Source organism: Caretta caretta, chromosome 12 (genome assembly GCF_965140235.1).
Source record: "Caretta caretta isolate rCarCar2 chromosome 12, rCarCar1.hap1, whole genome shotgun sequence".
Taxonomy (NCBI): Eukaryota; Metazoa; Chordata; order Testudines; family Cheloniidae; genus Caretta; species Caretta caretta.
In genome coordinates this window covers 14,299,722-14,320,622 of record NC_134217.1, presented here as the reverse complement: position 1 = coordinate 14,320,622, position 20,901 = coordinate 14,299,722, and the positions used below count along the sequence as shown (strand labels likewise).

The 20,901-nt window shown below is 40.3% G+C and overlaps 1 protein-coding gene across 15 annotated transcripts in view; it reads left to right on the top strand.

Annotated features, from left to right (window-relative positions):
• The window catches only part of CHD9 (chromodomain helicase DNA binding protein 9), a 191,683-nt gene that overhangs the window by 49,096 nt on the left and 121,686 nt on the right, over positions 1-20,901 (top strand). For 12 of the 15 annotated variants that reach the window (XM_075118360.1, XM_075118359.1, XM_075118357.1 and 9 more), the window contains one exon: positions 17,695-18,032. In XM_075118360.1, the coding sequence (XP_074974461.1) occupies positions 17,695-18,032 (338 nt within the window). Of the gene's footprint in view, positions 1-16,196; positions 16,538-16,654; positions 16,899-17,694; positions 18,033-20,901 lie in introns of those variants that run through there. The other 3 variants (XM_048870544.2, XM_048870543.2, XM_075118364.1) reach the window with 2 other exon arrangements.

Below are 20,901 nucleotides of genomic sequence, written 5' to 3'. Positions count from 1 at the left end.
GGAAACTGGTTTGTGGCTGTTAATTTGAACAGTGCTTCTTTTCATATTGACATCTGTCTAGCACACAGGAGATTGGTAGATTTCACAGTGGGCCTAGAGCGTTTCTAATACAAGGCACTGCCATTTGGCATTTCGATGGCCTGGAGGGTTTTTGCAAAAATCATGGCTGTGGTGGGAGTGCACCTGCCCCATCAGTGCATTTCCTTATTTCCCTACCTACATGACTGCCTGCTCATAGGATGATCATATGATCATATCAGGAGGTATAGATAGCAGTCCCCTCTTTACTAGACCAGTGCCGCTCCTTAGGACTTCAGATAAATCCAGGAAAGTCCATATTTACACCTGCAACATCTATAGAATTTATTGGAGCCAGTCTAGACATGTCTGCAGCCAGAGCCTACTTAGTGCATATTCCTTGTGATGAGACCTCATGTCTGAGGGTTGAAAAAAGTCAAATGACAGTCTGATCCTGCTTGTTTTTGGGATGTCACATGGCCACATATGACTGTGTGATTCTCTTTGCAAGAGTCCACCCTTACGATCTCTAAGCTTGGCTGAGGAAGGTCTATGCTCAAAGCGGAGACTCCCTGAACAAAAGTGTTTCACTTTGTCACAGTGTCCTCATGTCACTTATCTGGTGGTAGAAGAGGGACAAGGTTTGTATAAGGGTTGCCTTTGTTCTTGTCCCTCCCACAGAGACACTCATTACAGATCTCTCTCTTCTGGGCTGCGATGCGCACCTGGACAGCTACCTGGACTCTGCAAGAGTTCGTACTCCACATAAACCTTCTCAAACTTCAGTTAACTCATGAAACATGCCGGAGGTTCTTGTCCTTCATTTGATCCAAGTCAAGTTAATGGTCATGTCTAAACACACAGTAGGAAGCAAGATATGCCTCATTCTGCAGGGAAGAGATCAAGCTCTGGAATCATCTAGCGTCAGATCATCCTCTCTGCAATGCACCTACCAGGTATAATGAATTCCCTAGCAGACTGCCTTACAAGGGTCACGAGTGGGAGCTGCATTTGGTGGTGGTCCAGTGGATTTTTTTTGTTGGCAGGAGTTGCCATCATGGGACCTTTTTGAAAGCCAGGGAAATGGGAGGTGTCCTGCCAGTTGCTCTTGAAATATTCAGGGGCACAAGTCAAGAGGGAATGCCACCTTAGCACAATGTTCAGAACCATTGATGTACACCTTCCCTCTCATCCCACTCCAACCTCATGTCCTCTGAAAGATCAAGTGGAACAAGTCAACAGTTACCTGAATAAGACCGCGGTGGCCACAACAGTTCAGGTTCACCTCAGCTTTGCAGATGGCATCCTTCACGTTTCTAGACCTATGTTAACCTGTTGGAATCTGGACGTTTCTAGACCTATTGTCACAGAAGGTAGCAGTCCCAGTCATCTCAACCTAGACATATACAGAGCTCTGGCCTTCTACCTTGACAGAGTACAGCCCTTTAGATGATTTCCAAGGTTATTTGTCTCCATTGTTAAGAGAATGAAAGCACCGAAAATATCTTCCCAATGGCTCTTGAAATGGATTTCCAGTTGTATCCTCCTTGGCTTTGAGTTTTATGGAAGACCTTCCTCCTCAATCTGTCAGAGCTCAAGCTGCCTTCATGGCTTCCCAGCAAGGAATCCCACTCTCGGAGATCTGTGGAGATGCAACTTAGAGTTCTAGTCACACATCAACCAGGCACTATGCCTTGATTCAAGCCATTGCTGGGGATGCTTCATTTGGTTTAGCAGTCCTGCAAGCTGTGGTGCAGAGCACTTCCTCACACCCACCTTCTCAATTAACGCTGCTTGGGAGTCACCCACAGTGAATACCATTAGGGACCAGCACTCAAAGGAAGGTTACTTACCTCTATAGTAACGGAAGTTCTTAGAGATATGTGGTCTCTATGGCTATTCGTGTCCTGCCCTCCTTGCCTTATGCTTGTATCCTCTTGGATTTGCAGTAGAGTAGGAACTGGAGAGGCAGTAGGTCTGCACTACCCCTTATGCCTTCGGTTGAAAGCGCAAGGAGGCAAAGGACACGGGTGTGGACCAATAGACACTGCTACTGAAAAGATTCTGGTCCCCTGAAAACAGAGTGTATGTGCACCCCCAGTGAATACCCAAAAGGACCACACATCTCAAAGGACTCCAGTTACTAGATCCTCTTAAACAGTGGTTCTCAAAGCCAGTTTGCCCCTTGTTCAGGGAAAGCCCCTGGCGGGCCGGACTGGTTAGTTTACCTGTCACGTCCACATGTTCGGCCGATCGCGGCTCCCACTGGCCACGGTTCGCCACTCCAGGCCAATGGGAACTGCGGGAAGAGCGGCCAGCACATCCCTTGGCCCGCACCACCGTCACTTAAAGTCCATATGTGTTGACACCGGGAAGCACAGGCTATGTTTGGTTGGGTTGTAGAGTGAAGTAAAGTAAAGGGTAGTGGGGTTTGTTTGTTCTGTTTAGTCTTGGGTGGGGGAGGGTTGTTTTTTGGTGGGCTTTTTCCCTTCAACGGCCGTAATAAAGAAATCCCCCTTTATACTCATTACCTATGACCTTTGTGGTAGAAGAGTACAGAAATGAAGGAGAAAGGAATAGGAGGATTTTAGTAACGCGAGAAAATGGAAGGACTACAGTGGAGGAGAGATAGTAAAGGTCCTGTTGCCTCTCTTACATGGAGAAGGGGGGTATTAGGTGAAACCTGGTATTCTCTCAGGGAGGAGGGAACTCTGCTGGTTCTCCCCTCACCAGTGCTCTTGGGGAAAACATGGGCTTAGTTGATAGAGCACTAGACTGAGACTCATGAGAGGTGGGTTATTCCCAATTTTGCTACTGGCCTGCTCTGAGATCTTGAGCAAGTCACTTGATTGCTGCATGCCTCAGTTTCCCCATTTTTAAAATAGAAGTAGTGAGGCTTGCCTCCTTTGTTAAAATGCTTTGAGGTCTTCAGATGAAAAATATAAGCTAGTTTGTATTTATTTGCCTCCATTGAATGCAGAGGATCGGCTTTCTCTTCCCTCCCACTCCCCCATGCTACTCTCCCTTTTCCTACTGTGACAAAGTTCCTGCTCTGCCTTGGTGGGTCTTGCGCTTATTGGTGGAGTTGCTCGCCTTGGAGCTTCACGGCAGCCCTCAGCTTGGCCGTTTTTCTGAATTCACAGTCCAGGTCGACTCCTCCTGTGTCTGACCAGGAGTTAGGAGGATTTGAGGGGAACCCGGGCCCGCCCTCTACTCCGGGTTCCAGCCCAGGGCCCTGTGGAATGCAGCTGTCTAGAATGCCTCCTGGAACAGCTGTGTAACAGCTGCAACTCCCTGGGCTACTTCCCCATGGCCGCCTCCCCACACCTTCTTTATCCTCACCATAGGACCTTCCTCCTGGTGTCTGATAATGCTTGTACACCTCAGTCCTCCAACGGTCCCCGTTCTCACTCTCAGCTCCTAGTGCCTCTTGCTCCCAGCTCCTCACACGCACACCACAAACTGAAGTGAGCTCCTTTTTAAAACCCAGGTGCCCTGATTAGCCTGTCTTAATTGATTCTAGCAGCTTCTTGATTGGCTGCAGGTGTTCTAATCAGCCTGTCTTAATTGTCTCCAGAAGGTTTCTGATTGTTCTGGAAACTTCCCTGTTACCTTACCCAGAGAAAAGGGACCTACTTAGCCTGGGGCTAATACGTCTGCCTTCTATTACTCTCCTGTAGCCATCTGGCCCGACCCTGTCCTACTACCAAGAAGCCCAATAACACAAATGCATCCAAGAAAGCCTGTTCAGGGATGGGTAGCCTTTTTATGCCCAAAATTTGGATATTCAAGTTCCATTATGCTGTGATTCACCAGAATATATATATAACATGCCCAGCAGTTGACAATCTACAAATCCTTAGGACTCTTGGGGAGTTTTCCCAATAATCCTGACAATATTTTAAAATACTAGTAGCTGTGGTCAATGTTGTTTAAAATAGCATGCTTTCCTCCCTCCCCCTCCACCCCCAAAAAAGCACCAAAACACCAAGGGTTGTGAGAAATCATCCAGATTGGTGGAGGACCGACAACATGCCCTGTAAACCTCTCACACTAGTAATCCTTTACCCATCTATGTGGGCCTCAATTCTCTACCCAAACCTGTTGGGGGAACAAAGGTGGGTTACTACTTGCTTCCCATATGAGTGGAAGCTAGTGGCAGGCCTGTTTCCCTCTCTTCCTATTACACTTTCTCTTCCTTTCTCAAGTTCCTTATTCTACTCTTGGAATGTCTTCTGATGGGGGTGCTGAAGTGGTTCTTTGTGAGTGGATGGGTTGGATGAGAGTGAATCCAGCTGCGTTCTCCTATTCCATGATCACCCTAAAGCTAAGCGCCCAAAACAGGGAGTGAGAACACTAGCAGGTGGAATAATGAAGAATGGGAGAAAAGGCCATCTCTGGCAGCCACAGCAGTGGTAGCCAAAAGCATGAATGACCAGGAACTGTCCCAGCTGCATAGGGAAGCTAGAGACCTGGGAAAAAGGGCGAAAAGCTCTTTTCTGCTTAATATGGGGCTGTTTCCAAGTAGGATTGTATCCATACAATACTTGTTCTTGCAGCCTGTCCTTTTAAAATTATTTAGAAATTCATCAGCTCTTTCAGTGACTAGGGGACTGTCTTCCTTTTATTCATTCATTCGTAAAGCAGAGTGTCCTTTATTCATTTCACTTTGTATTATATTTGAAATTTGAATTCTTCTTTGTTTTGGGTCATAGCTGTAAGAATTTATAATTGTTCAGCAAATAACTTACATTGGTTAACATTTAGGGTGTTGCTAGTGTTCCAGTCTTGGAGGCAAACAGAGGCACTGTGTTCTGTTTGGGCCTTTGTTTTTCTTCTTGATCTCTGTGGTTCTGGAAGTAAGTGCTAATGCTCGGCTTCCTTTTGAGTCAAACACTTAAAGGTAAAAGAGCTTGTTCCTTTCCAGATTGGCCTTCTGAATTAATCTTTGTCTTTAGAGAAACAAGGTGGTTGAGGTAAAATATTTTATGGGTCCAACTTCTGTTGGTGAAAGAGACAAGCTGTCAAGCTTACACAGAGCTCTTCCTCTGGCTTTGGAACTTGCACAGAGCTCTTCTTCAGGTCAGACCTGAAGCTTATCTCTTCACCAACAGAAATTGGTCCAAAACAAGCTGTTGCCTCACCCAGCTTGTGTTTCTTGTATCCTGGGAGTAACATGGCTACAACAACTCTGCCTTTACAGAGACTTCTTTTGTTTGAGGTTGGTAGGAAATATTACTTTACAGAAGTCTTAGGGTCCTAACTTAGGCCCTTGTATTGCAAAGACAGGCATGTACTTAACTTTAAGCACGTAAGTAGTCCTCTTGATTTAATACAATTAAAGTTAGGCATCTCAATTATTTTTTTGCAGGATCAGGGCCTTAGAGTGTTGACACTGTAAGCAGTAGTAGCTGGAACTGACACATTTAGAGCTGTGTACTACCACCGCAGTATTATAAATTAATTTTTGTCATTTGCCCAGAGTCTTGAGACAAGCTCTGGAGAAATACAAATAAAAATATTAACCACACATGGAACTCTCATTAGCAACAAATTAAGGTCGTGTATAGTCCCAGGTCTGAACATGTGGGTACAAGACTTTCTGAAATAGAAAAGAAGATGGTCAACACATAAGTGTTTCTGGGAGGGCACAATTTAATTACAAAAGAGCCATCATAGTATGCAGGCTGAATTTGCACATAGAAAAGGCAGTCTCGGTACTTCTCAGCAAGAATTTAATATCAGAACAATATGGTGATATCTTTTATTGCTTCATTAAAAAAAATTAGCTATTGAAATATTACAATAAAACTAAATTGCACTTGTCATAAGTGAACAAAGGACAGTGCAATTTATTACCAAGGGCTTTTTTGTGTGTTCACACTAATACACAAAATTTAGTAAATTGCCATGGGTCTCTAAGTCACTGGTGCAAATTAGTGCGTCTCCAGTGCACAGGAAAGATGGAGAGAAATAAAGGGCGGAAAGCAAAGTTGGAATCTACTGAGGATGAGCTGAAGAATGAGGATATTAAAATGTAGAGATACTAAGTGATGCTGATATTTAACCACTTAGTCAAAATAATGTACTGGAGAAATGTTGGTGCTTAATACTTTATTGCTCCTTTGTTTTTGATGCAGTGAAATTGCTTTTTGTCAAGAAGACTATAAGCAAACTATTGGATAAAAATCAGGCAGCACAGTTTGATTACCTGCATGTCAGTGCACAATAATATCTTGGGAGCTGAAACAGCAACTTAGGAGATTTCATACTTGAAAATTCAAGTTCTCTCATTGTATAAGCCCTATTGTACTTTAGAGCCAAGGAATTTGTGGCTGTCAAAGGTTGGCTTAGAAATATGGCATTTTTTTGCCTTGCCTATATGAGATGATACCATTGCTTGTTTGGTTTTGGGTTTATTATTATTCTTCAGTGGATTGAATGTAAAGATGAACATAGAGGAATGGAAATAATTTCAACCACCTTAAGCCCAATTGTTATGTATAGTGGATGGTGACTTGCATTTTCATGTCATAGGATCTTGACACTTATCAGAGAGGACAAAAATTATTTAAGCTGATTTTTATTAGAATCAGATTTTTAAATTTAAATACATTTTTCTTCTTATAAACCAATTTAAAATTAAATATGAAATTGTTATCCTATATTCCATGTAAATTTACCATAATCTATATTTCAAATTAACTCTGTTTCCAGGTGTTTAGCCAGTAACTTCTACCAGTTCAGTGAACTAGTAAACCAGCTTTTGGCAGCAGTAGGTTCTTTTGCAACTGCAGAGAGGTATTTTCTTCATTTCAGTTTATTCAGCTAGTTCAGGTCAATGACTAGTTCATTCAAAGTTGAGAAACCAGTTGGGAATTGAAAACACAGGAAAGCTTATTTTCCTCTTCCAATCAGTGAATAAAAACTGAGATATACTTGTCCTAAAATCTGGAAGGATATGGTGACCAGAAACAATCTGCAGTTCACTCATTACAGATAATACTTGCTTGGTTTAATAAATCAGTTAGTTTTAAATGCAAGACCTGTTTGATAAACTTATGTAAGAAAAAAGTATCCAGAACATTTAAGTAGTTTTATTTAACTAATAAAAAAAATTGTTAAAAAAATGCTGGTTTTGTGCATTTTAATTGAATTCCAATTTTTATCCAGTTGTAGCTTGACACAAATCGCATGTAAAACAGTATCATCTAGTAAATAAGAAATGTCATTCACCATTTTCTGACATAATTTAAGAAGTAAACATTAAGAATCTGAATAAATGTGTGTGTAACATAAGTCTTCTCTCTTTGTTTGCCTGCAATCAGGCAAGTGCTTACCTCTTGCCTGGGTGCCTGATATTCTTGAAGAAAATGGAAATCCTGGGAATGTCCTAACAGTGGTGTTGGATAGGTGAGAATTTTCTATCCACCCATTCACAGCAGCTCTCTGCTATTAAGAAGAATGACAGTTTGTGGTGCCTCCACCTTGATAAGCACTATATATCTCTGTTAGGGTATCTGGGTAACTTCCAGGAACAATTCTGGCCTAAATCATATAGCAGCCCTAGCAGATAAGGGCAATTTATACTGTTGCTCTAAAGAAGCACTAAACACTCAAGTTGGAGCAAGGAACAACTTTACTTAGAAGTAATTTAGCAAAATACAATGATAGTACAATAGAATAAAATAGAGTACCTACTGTAAGGACTGCAACAAACCAATAAGATGGCATTACAACAGTTTCAGCTAATGGTGGCAACTTCCAAACATTAAAGTAAACTTATGCCTGTATTGCTTTATGTAAAAACAAAACTTAACCTTACACAAGAACATTCACCATTAATAATATACAAATTCATCACCTCCCGGAGTGTGTACTCCCCTTTAGTTTTAAAATCCCAGGTACTGTCTAGCAATGGCATATTTGGTGAACGGGAGTTCAAGGGAAGCACTAAGAGTTTCTGATGTATCAGAGAGAGTCCAGATAACCGGGGTGAGACATTTTTGTGTAGAACAGGTGAAAATTGACACAGTTTTAGCTGGTAATCATCAAGTCATAAAACAGCCACCATCTCTATGCAGGCAGTTGCTTTTCTTAAATGCTTCTTTCTCTTTACCTCCGGTGCCCTGGAAAGAGGTACTTTCCCTAGCACAAGAACTTTCACATCAGATGACCAAGGTCTCCCTAAACAAGGATAATCTCTGGGATACTCATACTTTCCACAATTGCCTGGGTTTCACAGTTCAGGATCTGCCAGTATGATCAGCACTTCCTGGCTCAGCTGCTGAGAAGGAATAAATGTGCAGGTGCGGTGTGGCCTTAATACTGCTTGTGTGGCCTCAGTAGGGACATCTGGAGCAGCCTAGTCTACCAAATCTCTTGATCTAAACATAGGCAACTGCTACTAGGTCCTATCCCACTGGGCCTCCTAACTTGGTGAAGTAGCACCGCTGGCTACAGGCCTAGCCTTCCCTTCGCATGAACCTCCAGATCCTCTTTTTCAGTCACTTCATCCTTATCCGCTTTTTTGCCCCTCCAACTTCCTTTAGCCAGCCCTCCAGGCTACCAGTAGGATCTCCTGTCTTTCAACTTCGGCCCAGATACAGGATCACAGAGTCAAGGTGAAAATGTCCCAGAGAATGTCAATTACTACATCATAGGATGTATAGTCCTTTCAGTGCAGAGCCCTTATGATTGAACTGGAAGTTTTGTAGTCCTTTGGAGGTAGTACACAGTGCAAAGAGGACTAAGCAGAACACCCCTGGCCAGGTTCAGAGGTCCCCTTATGGGAAGGGCCTACATACGTGTAGTTATGGTGTATCTGCATAGTTAACAAAAAGAAGGTACCAAATTGAGTGTAAAGGCTATATTTAGTTGCAAATCAACATGTTTTATTGATTAAAACCATCAACTGTTCCTATTTTAGCAGACTTCAAAAGCCACTTTAGGTTACAAATTCTTCAGAATTTAATTTCTGAATAAAATTTTACAATTTATATTATCTAAAATATATTCCCTTAAGAAAATCTACTATTACCCTGGTGTGAGAAATTGGAACTGTAAAGTCCCCTGAATCATACCATGTGTAATACTAATAATTGGGAATATTTAAAAAAAAAAAGAAAGCCATACTTTGTTACATGTTTTGGTTGACCCTGCAAATTTTTAATCTCTTCACCAGTACTAGATTATAAAGAGATGAAGATTATTCTGGTGATTGTAATGTAAAAAATGTTTTGTTACATTCTCATGCATAAAATTCCCTAGCAGTAACTTCTCAAAGATGTACATACTTCCACTGCTGTTGGAAGGAATTATATAAAACATTGAGACGCAAATGTGTAACCCCATAGTCTCCTTTCCTTAAGAGTGGGGCAGGATCTTAATAAGGTTATTTGGACATGTTAATACATAAGTGAAGATTCATTGTGTGTATTTAGTATGGGGAGGTTTACACAATTCAACCACTGACACAAAATTCACTAGGTCAGTAGCCAGAAGACTCATTACCAGCACCTGACGTGCATGTAGGTTGTTGGCTGCTCAGGAGATGGATATATGAAGTCTTGAATTTACACACATGCAGACTTTGGAATTATACTGCACTGTGTCTGTGTCTACCACTTATGTTGGTATAGGTGATTCACACCCCTGAACGACGTGGTGTGGACAGCGCTATGTCTGCTGGAGAGCTACCATCACTAATTGGGGGTGGATTAATTAAGTCCATGGCAGAGCTCTCTAGTTGGCTTTGAGCAATTACAGGAGATAGATTGAGCAGCACAGCTGCACCAATGCAACTGCATTGCTTAAGCTCTCTTGTGTAGCCATAGCCTTAGATAAATGACAACAGCTTAAAGTCTCAAGTGCAAGTCCTGCCCATCCCTAAATGGCATGGAAGGAGCTTTTATAGCAGAACTGGTGTGGTTCTGTTTCTGGAGCAGGTAGGGCAGGATTTGGGGAGCATGTTCAGGGAAATGCACTCTCACTGTGTTAAACCCACCTCACTATGGGGCTGTGTCTGTGTTGCTGTGCAGTGTAGGTTTCGGTAGGTGATTCATTGCTAGAAATTCTACTAGCTGCTCTCCTCTACATAGTGAGGAGGCACACACTGTGGACACTATTCAAGCTATGAATTTGGAGTAGTGACCATTGAACATTTCCTCTTCCATGGTAGGGGAAATTCCTCCATCCCCAAGACCAGATGGACTCCCAAGTTCAGACTGTGCCCTGGGGCTCGGATTTGGGCCTTAAAGCAATTCTTACTGTTCTTGTTTTAGGATGTCTTCCAGTTACTTCTGGGGAATTCTGCACCACTGCACAATGCAGAATTTGTGCAGAATTAATGCTCTGTGCAGAATTTCATGTTTCTCTGGAGAATTGGGTTTGCACAGTTGCTGGTGGCCATTAGGGGCTGCTGGACTCCGCAGAGCCTAGCTCTCCAGCTCGCAGTGAGTGGAGCACCCAGCCTGGTGGGGATAGGGGCTCTTCACACTGACTGCTTGGCTTGATTCTCATCTGCCTGGGTATGGGAGAGGCTCTGGCAAAGGGTGAGGAAGGGCAGGACTGCACTGCATCACATCCCCCAGCAGGACAGTAAAGAGGGTGGGGAGAAACGGTGCAGGTATCTGGGCTGAGGGTGCCCTGTGACTGGGTCTGGGGGTAGGGAATGTGGTAGTCTGGGCTCTGAGGGTAGGGCAGTAGGTCTCAAACTTTTGTACGGGTGACCCCTTTCACATAGCAAGCCACCGAGTGTGATCCCTCTTATAAATTAAAAACATTTTAATGCCATTATAATGCTGGTGGCAAAGCAGGGTTTGGGGTGGAGGCTGACAGCTCACTACCCCCCATATAATAACCTCGTGATCCCTCTGAGGGGTTCCAGCCCCCTGTTTGAGAACCCCTGGGGTAGGGAATGTGGGAGTTGTCTCTGGGGGTGCCTTGTGGCTTGGCTTGGGGGAGGGGGTGCAGGTGTCTGGGCGCTGGTGGGCCCCACACAGCCTCCTCTAATATCGCCCAATTGGAACTGGGTTGTCATAGGGGTTTCTTTAACTTTGTACTCCTGGGGAAATCTTTTTTGTTGTCTGTATTGACATGCTTGTTGACAGATATTTTGAAATAAATTACCAAAATAATTGAAACTAGCATGATTATATTGTGTTGTTTTGACAAATAAAATATGCAGAATTTTAAAACATGCAGAATTTTTAATGTTTTGGTGCAGAATTCCCCTAAGAGTACTCCAGTTCATTGAGTCACTACTCCCCTGTTTAAAGTTAGGTACATGTGTGTTTGCAAGATTGTGACATTACTTTGCAGTTCATAAACAGTGTTACTACTTTCAAAATTAGGAAATACCAAGATGACAACTACATTATTCTTGCATAGGAACTGATCATGGAATACATTGACAAAAAAGTTGGCAGTGTCTGTTTCTGCCTTCCAATCCTCAGAATTATTATATCTGTATTAAAGTAGATTTTAGTATTGAAGGTTTAGTATTGGGAGCTCAAATTTTAGGATGGTTAATGGCCCTAAAACTTGATTCAGACAGTATTGAGTTACTACTAAAAGGAAATGATGGCATATGCACTTTGTCACAAAATTTGTTAAGGGAAAATGTGACAGTTCTCAAGGGTATTCAAGACTGAGTGTCACCTTGTTACCACTTCAGGGAGTCTTGCTTGTTGAGTGCTACCAGCCTTTTAACCACTCTTCTGTGGGCTGCATCCACCCTGTCTTTGCCTTGTAGGTTAACAGTAGGTGAACTCCAGTCCCAAAGTCCCTTTGAATTGTTCCCCTGTGATATCTACCCCCGACACTGGCTATTCAGAAATCCCAGATCTTATGCTCAAAAAGGAGCAGTGTACTCCAGTTTACTAGATATACTTGAAATCACCACTCTTGTAAACCATACAGCACTTGTGAACAATTTATAATAAAATTGGATTTATTTAATAAAGAAGAAAGATTTAACTAGAAAGAAGAGGAAGTAGTGGAAGCAAATGGTTCTAATACAAAACAAAGTAATAAAAGTCTTTACCTGAGTCTACACTTACTAATAATAATCTTTCCTATCTAATAAAGTAGGTTTTTTCCTCCCCGCGCGGCCCCCCCAACCCCCCAGTTCAGTCTGTTCCAGAGCTGGCTGGCTTCATGGCAACCAAGATTCAATTTTTTTTGAGTGGAAATTGCTCTTTGAGGGTCTTTCTCCTTCCTCTGTTATATTGAAATAGTCATAGGGGTTTGCCCTATCTATGAATGGAAACTAGTCTTGTAACGTCGTCGTCCCCCCCCCCCCCTTTTTTTTTTTTTTTTTTTTTTAAATCTTCAGGAGGTTTTGATTGTTTTCAGTTGTCTGGTGGTTTTCCATTGAAAGATTTGGGATTGAGCAAGGCTAAACATTTGAGCTTTGTATTGCATCCACAGCTAGACAGGACATTATGGGAACTTTCTCCTCCCTGAATGGGCCATCACTGATATATATTTTTCCTGATGATCAATTTTTACCCCAAGTCCATAAAGCATAGGTTCAATATAAATACGTTATTCTTTAAATATTACTTTTACATACATCTCACAATGATTGAGTCTCGACAAATTACAAGCTTTCTGTAGATGTCTTACATGTTACTCTTTATGGATAAATATCTTTTAAGATGTGTTTGGTGTGGTGAGCCTGGTCTGAGTTGAGAGCTGTTTGCAAACATTGCGGGTGAGCTCTTTGCCTAGGAGTTGCTGTGTCATAGAGAACTTAAAAAACAAAACAAAAAGATACCTACCACGAGTGTGGTCTAGGGCAGTGGTTCTCAAAGTCGGTCCACCGCTTGTTCAGGCAAAGCCCCTGGCGGGTCTGGCCGGTTTGTTTACCTGCCGCGTCCGCAGGTTTGGCCAATTGCGGCTCCCACTGGCCGCGGTTCACCGCTTCAGGCCAATGGGGGCTGCGGGAAAGGTGGCCAGCACATCCCTGGGCCCGAGCTACTTCCCGCAGCCCCCATTGGCCTGGAGTGGTGAACCGCAGCAAGTGGGAGCTGCAATTGGCCGAATCTGCGGCAGATAAACAAACCGGCCTGGCCCACCAGGGGCTTTCCCTGAACAAGTGGCGGACCGGCTTTGTGAACCACTGGTCTGGGGCAGTGCTTTGATGAGGCTCACCGTCAGCTACTGGGAAGAAAGAGATTTGTGTCACAGTTCTGTCCCTGGACTGTACTCATGGAGTTGATTGTTTTTGTGTTAGTCTGGTATCTTGTAAGATATTTAGTGTGGTTAGTTTGTCCAGTCTGAGTTGAGAACTGTTTGTAAACAACAAGGGAGAACTCTTTACCTAGGAGCTCCTGTGTCACAGAGGACTTAAAAAATAAATTACCAGACACCTACTAGTGTGGTCTAGGGGCTGTAGCTTGATGAGACGCCCTGCAAGCGCAGCACTCCCAGCTACTGGGAAGGAAGAGGTTTGTATCACAGTTCTGTCCCTGGACTGTACTTGGGGAGTTGGTTGATTTTGTGTTAGTCTGGTGTCAAAAATGTAATTTATGTCATAACTGACGTAAAGTCTAGTAGCTGGGGTACAGAATGCCAGAGCTTCTTGGCCACTTCAGAGGGCTGATGTTTACTGCCTCTCCCCTGAGGGCAGTGAGGTGGTTCATAGGAAAGGAATTCTTCACTCCACCCTCAACTTTTGTTGTTTGTTCTGCCCTGTGAATAGTTAAACTCCTTGTGCCTGCTGCTGCTAATGACTTTCCCAAGCAGCTGCTGCACTATGAAATTGTCATGATTCTTGACAATTTCATTGCTGTCCACAGGATCTTGAATAGCAGCAGGAAACTGACTAGAGCCTTGTTAATTTCACATTGCTGCTGCTTGGCAAAGCTGTTTGCACCAGCAAAGATAACCTGGAGCTGTCTTTTTGCAGTCTCAAGAAGACAACACTGCTTCAGTTTATATTCAGTTAAATTTGGAAGATTATTTTTGCAGCCTTACGAGCTAAAAAGGTATTTTTCAAATAAATCATAAGTTCTAAATACATCCCCTCTCCCTTGCACATTTGCTAGAGAAATCTTTCTATCTGAACACTGGAAAGTAAAGGAGTAGCATTTTAAGCCTTGGACAAAGGGATATCCTCATCTAGAGTGTCATCATCAGCCACAAAAAGGGGAAGTACCTTTTTGGTTTGTCACACTGCCTTGCAAGTGCTGGGTAATTTTTTCAAGTTCTTTGTATTATGTTCATTGAATTAAAAGTAGTTAAAAGCTGCAATATTGATATTACAGAAAATTAAATGGCTAATAAGATGAGTACATAAAATTTAATTAGTTTTGCTTTTGTTTGTTTTATTTATATTTTATTTTTAAATTTGGTTGCAAAGTTCATGCAAACTTTTTTTATTTTGGGGAGCGAGGGTGTGTTTGTGGTTTTGTCACTACCACCCCATGCCCCACCCCCCTGACAATATATTTCAGTATTCCTCTTTTTTGGTGTCCATCAGAGTGATGACTCTCTCAATGAAGGTTTATATTCTGGTTTATTGTGATCTTTATTTAGCGGAGGAGAACTCACTGCTGTTTTCCTTCGTTCTCATAATGCCTGTTCCAGATTGGCCAGAGATGTTGCCCTGGAATAGTAAAGTGTACCTCCTGTTCTCTAGCTACTAAGCTTGCTGCTTGTGTAGTGTTCTCTACAAGCCTGGGATGCAAGAAACACTCCCTGATAAAATACACATTGAAGTCAATAGAAAGACTGCCATCAGCTTCAGTAGCCAACTTCATTGGATCAGATCCTGAAATTTTACTAAGAACCCAGTAACAAGAATGTTGTGCCTAGATACTTAATAATAGACTGAAAAACATATTTGGTACAGTGTGTTTTACTTAATTTGTAAAATAACACACCTTTATTAATGTTAAATTTGTTGTAATTTGTATTACTGTATGTATTACAACTATAATGCACAAGCACTTTGTAATTTTATTTATTTAGAACCTCCAAATAATTTAAAACTGAAGGGACGGCATTAGATATAAACAACAAACACAGAGATGTTTTATTTAAATCAAAATAATAATGTTGACAAAAGCAGTAACTTACTTATGTCTATATCACTTGTATTCTCAACTGACAGGGAACTTAATTCTGAAGTAAGTAACGTATTTGTGAATTAAAGCATACTATTAATAAAAGTGAAGCCTAAGCAATGTAAACTCTTAAAAGCTCAAAGTCACTGTAGCATTATAGTGAACATTTAAATGAAACCCCCCATGAAGTGTGATTGTCATTTATTGTTTTCATGATAAATAGTGTTTGGAAAAATGACAACCCTGCCTGATATGGTTTTTTGTTTTTTGAAGGGGGAAGTTGATTGTGAAAAGAATAGAATTGCCAGGGGAGAGGGAGTAATTATCATGTTCTATATTTTAAATAACCTTTAAAAATAATCAATGTACCTGCTCACCTAGTTTGATGGAAATAAGGCTAAATATTAGAAAGATACAAGATGCCTTTGTGTGGTATTTTAATTTTGAATGCTAAAATCAAAATGTAAAATATTTCATCTATGTTAAACAAAATTATAAACCTTTGAATAAATCGGAGCTCATTATTGCGTATGTTCCATCTAACTGAATGCTCTCCAGCTCAAAGTATTGTTTATTTCTCCATGGGGAAAAAAAGAAACAGCAGCAAGAAAAGGAATGCTTCCATTTTGTGTTCTAGTGATCTGTTCTATATGAAATTTCTGTAGTAAAATACTTACTCTCAATGTCTAAAATAAGGCTTAGTGCACAGTCTACTTTGCCTATCTTTTATCCTCTCGGCTAAATTTGTTACGGTGTCTTTATATTGAGCTCTAGAAAATATTTTGTTCTCCAGACTTATTTAAGATTTTGATTATTTCAAATAAACTTGACAGAAATGTAAAATTGCAGCAGTGTCTAGTATGTTACTTGGAATTGATAGTTTGCAAGATTGCTTCTACCTATGTAAAATACAATCTTTTCATTACTGTAGGAGGGGGAAGAGTAAGAGTTAACTACTGTACCACATGTAGGGAAAAGCAGCCCATTGGGGGTTAAATTGCAGAGTCTAATGGAATAATAACTGGTAGCACCATCTGCTGGCCTACTTCCGCAGAAGGAGTCAGTATTTTTAACGACATCTCTAATATTCATGCTGATGCATTTTGATGCTTTGTGCATTCATTTCTTTCTGTGCTTTGTTGGAATCTGGCTATCGGCTAACAGCTGTTGTTGAAATTCTGCTCTTTAGGGGAGATGGTAGTCTTTGTCATACCTGAGTAGGATGAACAGTGGATGTATACTTCTCAAGGAGGAAATATGTTGATAAATCACAGTGTGTATTTATGGAGGGTTGTGCATATCTTGGCTGCAGCTTGCTAAATAGGCCATTTAGCAATCTTCTTTCAATGCTTTTTTCTTGAGCCCTGCCTGGGGTGGTGAAAAAGCAGAGGGCAAGCCTTTGTCTGACGCCAAAAATGTCTTCAGTGAAGAGGCCAAGAGGAAGGGTAAGTGAAAGCCTGAATGAGTGGGAGGAGGAGGGGTTCTTTGGGCTAAAAGGCTAATGGGATTGAATAACCTTCCTTATTACTGGCTGCTGCTGCGGGAGTCGTGCTGCATCGCCATCTTGAGCTTGTTGCTGTTTTCTCGGGTCTTGGTTATTTGTTATAGCTTGTAGGCCTTAAGGTGGCATTTTAGTGAGCGATCCTAAACCCTGTGTCCTTCTCAGTGCTGCAGCATTGCTATTAAGCCTTTGATGAGGCACGTATAGAAAAATTATTCAGTGAAGTGCACTGGATTTGGCTTGAAAATGTGTTTGGAAATTCCTGGTGTCTTTTCCCCATGCTGTAGTGAGAGGCACATTTACGGGTGAGAACGTAACAGAACTGTTATCTGCTATTTTTTGTCTGTTTGAATAGGAAATTCTTTCTATTCCTTAAGGTTAAACAACATGCCTTCTAGATGATTTCAAATAGACTGTTAATTTGAATGTAGAATTCCTAGTTCTAGCATAAAGAATTCTCTATAGATATAACAGTGACAAAGGGGGGAAAAAGTGAAAGTTAACTCCTTCCAGGAGCAGTATAACCTTATGTAATTTTAAATAAATTAAACGTACGCTTCCTAACTACTTTACTGATGTAGAAAACTAGATAATCTGTGTTTGTTCTTTTTGAAAGCCTTGATTTGTTCAAATATCTGGTTTTGTTGGTCGTAAAATAGTGCGGTTTTTCTATTCAACTGTAGGATAATTATTCCCGTTTTGATACTATTTTCAGAGGTATATTGATGCTATACCTTTATTAATTCACTACTCTTTCAAGTTTTGTGAAGCAAATAGCTTGGGGAAATCTCTTCTAAATCCATAAAACATTTTCAGAGATTAAGAACTGGAGCGTCTAATTGCAGAGGTTGGTAAAGAAGGCTATGAGAACTTTAGAAAATCTATTTCTCCTTGATTTTCTGTAGGTAGAACCAGTTTAAATGTAACTGTTGGTATACTTTATTCAGGAACCCACGCCATAGTGGAGTAATACAGAATCATTTTCCTTGTTTATTGCGTTTATATGTATTCTTGACTTTGCTGTAGAACTCGGTGAACAGTATTTGCAAATTTATTTTGAAATATATTTATTTTCTTTAAAAAATGTTTTTATTCTTCCAGCCTCCTTCCTCCAAGAAGACTGATGTTTCAGGGACATATACTAAATTGCAGAATACCCAGGTGAGGGCAATGTCGGAAAAGAAACAGAAGAAAAAAGTAGAATCGGAAAGTAAGCAGGAGAAGGCTAATCGCATAATATCGGAGGCAATCGCAAAAGCAAAAGAGAGAGGGGAGAGAAACATTCCACGAGTAATGAGCCCTGAAAACTTTCCCAGTGTTTCGGCTGAAGGAAGAGAGGAAAAGAAAGGTAGAAAAATTAAATCCAAACCAAAGGACAAGGAGAGCAAAAAAACTAAAACTGGTTCCTCATCCAAAATTAAAGACAAAACAAAAATTGGGTAAGTAGGCTAAAATTTCCTTTTAACTCCCTTCAAATTGCAAACATTTGACTGGAACAGAAACTGCTTATTAATCATAGATATTCTTCCTCTAACTATCTTGAACCCATCTGTTTTTGTTTATTAAGTTGCCTTTTGGTTTGAGTTTTTAAATTTTATTTGATGTATTATCAATGCTATTTTTTATCAGTCTCAGCATTTCTTTTGAGATGAGATCCATGATACTATATAGAGAGAAACTGGACATCTAATTAGCATATTTGCAAACAAACATTAATGCAGATGCCTGAGAAACTGTGGTGTAGACCAGAAGATGTAACAGAGAACTTGCAATCACATTTTATTTATTTATTTATTTTAATTACTGTGTATTCTGCATCCATGCACACTTGTTCTGTCATCCCTTGAAATTTTGCAAGTTTAGCAGGGTCAAGATGTGTCAATATCTTGGTGGGAAAACTGCACAGGATGTTTAAGGTGTTGTAGAAAGTGTTGCTAGGGCTTCGGTAGGTGGCACTCCTGCCTCTGATTTACTACTGACCCATTCCTCCATTGTGGTCTTAAAAGACAGTGTATAATTTGAGGTATTAACTTTCAAACAAAGTTTAAAACAGAAGTCGTGACCATTTGTGTGTCCCCCCTCCTCCCCCAAAATATGCTTTTTTTTTTTTTTTTTTTGGGTAAGAATAGTGATATTAAATCAATGACTTTATCTGTGCTTGAATTTGGTATTATATCCTCAGATGACAGATATGGAAATGTCCTTTTTAGGTCATCCAGTTAATCTCCCTGAAAATGTAAAGTTAATCCCTGTTGTACATTATCTAGAATTTTGTGCCATCTAGTTCTTAAATGTTCCAATTACCTTGGGAGGCTATTCCACAACATTATGAATAACAATCTGATGAAACTTCCTGATTTTTTTTTTTTTTTTCAACCTAAATTTTCTTGGGCTTAATTTCTTCCCTAAATTTGTTGGTGAACCACACTGAATAATTCCCTTCCTTTTTGACACCCACTGTTACCCCGGTCTCTTTCGGCATCATTACTTTCCAGGTTTCTCCCATCTGTTTAATAACTTGTGTGTTTGAATCTTTTTTCAGGCTGTATGAACTCACAGCTTTCCAAGTTGAATCACATTCGGTTGTGTTTTGCCCTGATTTTTAATCTTTCTTTTCACTAGTATTAGCAACTCCTTCCAGTTTAATATTATCAGTGAATGTCAGTAGCATGCTGTTTACTCCCCTTTTTGGGTCATTAATTAATGTATTTAATAAGACCTTATCTAAAACTAATCCGTGTGGTATACCACACCAGACTTTCCCCCTTCTTATTGTATAAATCAAAATAAATAAATAAGTTGTCATTACCCTTTGTTTACAGTTCATCAGTCAGTTTTCAGTTCACATGACATTGTTCTATCCATGACGGTATGGATTCATTTTCAAGTAAGATTTCATGACAGGTAAAATCCAAATTTACAGTAGTGTAGTACTCAAAAATATAATACATTTAATTTTGGTTATTTTGGACCCAATTCAGAGTATATTGAAGTCACCTAAAAGACTCCCATTTACTCCAGTAGACTTTTAGTAATTTGACATTTAAAAATGAAAAAGGAATTTGTCTAACTATGCTTTACAGTTTAGAAACTTTATCATTAATGGGTCTGGTAACCTCAGCATGTTTATTAATTGCAACCACAAATAGTTTAATTATTTTATGGAGCTAGTTACTTTCCTATATTATTCTGTTGTGTACTATTACTGTGTGCTGTTAAAGACCTGTGTTGTACTCCAGAGGTGGCTGGGTTTTACTGGTGGATGGAGTGATCTCTGTATAGTTTGCTTGTAGAGCACTTTCTGATCCTTCTGGATGAACTGAGTTATACAAATGAAAGTTGCTGTTGTATGAAGAAGACTAACTTAATGTAAACAAAGTAAGAACGTTCAGAATTACAACTGAAACTGTATCCATGGTTTATCTTGTTAAAATTTCAGCTCATGAAAGCTTATGCTCAAATAAATTGGTTAGTCTCTAAGGTGCCACAAGTACTCCTTTTCTTTTTGTGAATACAGACTAACACGGCTGCTACTCTGAAACCAGCCTTAATGGTGCATATCCTAATTTTGAAATTATGAACTAGTGAATTAATATGATTATAAGCTTGCTTTTCTGCATGAAGTGTGTGTTGAGCAGGGAAATAAGAATGTGCAGAACTTTCTATCAGAATGTCATGTCTGCTTTTTACACACAAGAACCATAACACGGTGGCAGTGAATTGTCAACAAGAAGCATAAAATGCATGTACAACTACTGTGTATTAATTTAGGCCCCAGTCCTGTGAAATCTGACACATATATGTCTAATTTCAAGCACATGGGTAGTTCCATTCACTTCAATGAGACTGTGTACATGCTTAATATTAAGCATATATGTGTTTGCACAATCAGAACCATAAATATTAATTTTTTTCACTCTCCATCTACTCAGAAATTATTTAAACATTTTCTGCTGAAAATATCCATAAAAATGCACTGTCAGGCAGAGACCATGGCAAAAAAATTTTAGCACAAATACTGAAGTTTTGAAAATCTATGAGTAACTGAAAACAAGCCTAGAATGGACATTCTTGAGCAGTCTTAACAATAATGGTTGCTGCTTCCATTTTAGTTAGTAAGTGTGCGTGTGTGCATGCATATATATGTGACAAATGACAAAAAATTTCTAACGTGCCTAGTAATTGTTGTCTGGGGCACCTTCAAGGGGCCTAATGTTCAGATTGTGGTTGCTAAATAGTTTCAGAAAATCAGACTGCTTTAAAGTTGAACACTAAATTAAGTAGTAGTTCTTTTAGATCTTGTCTTTA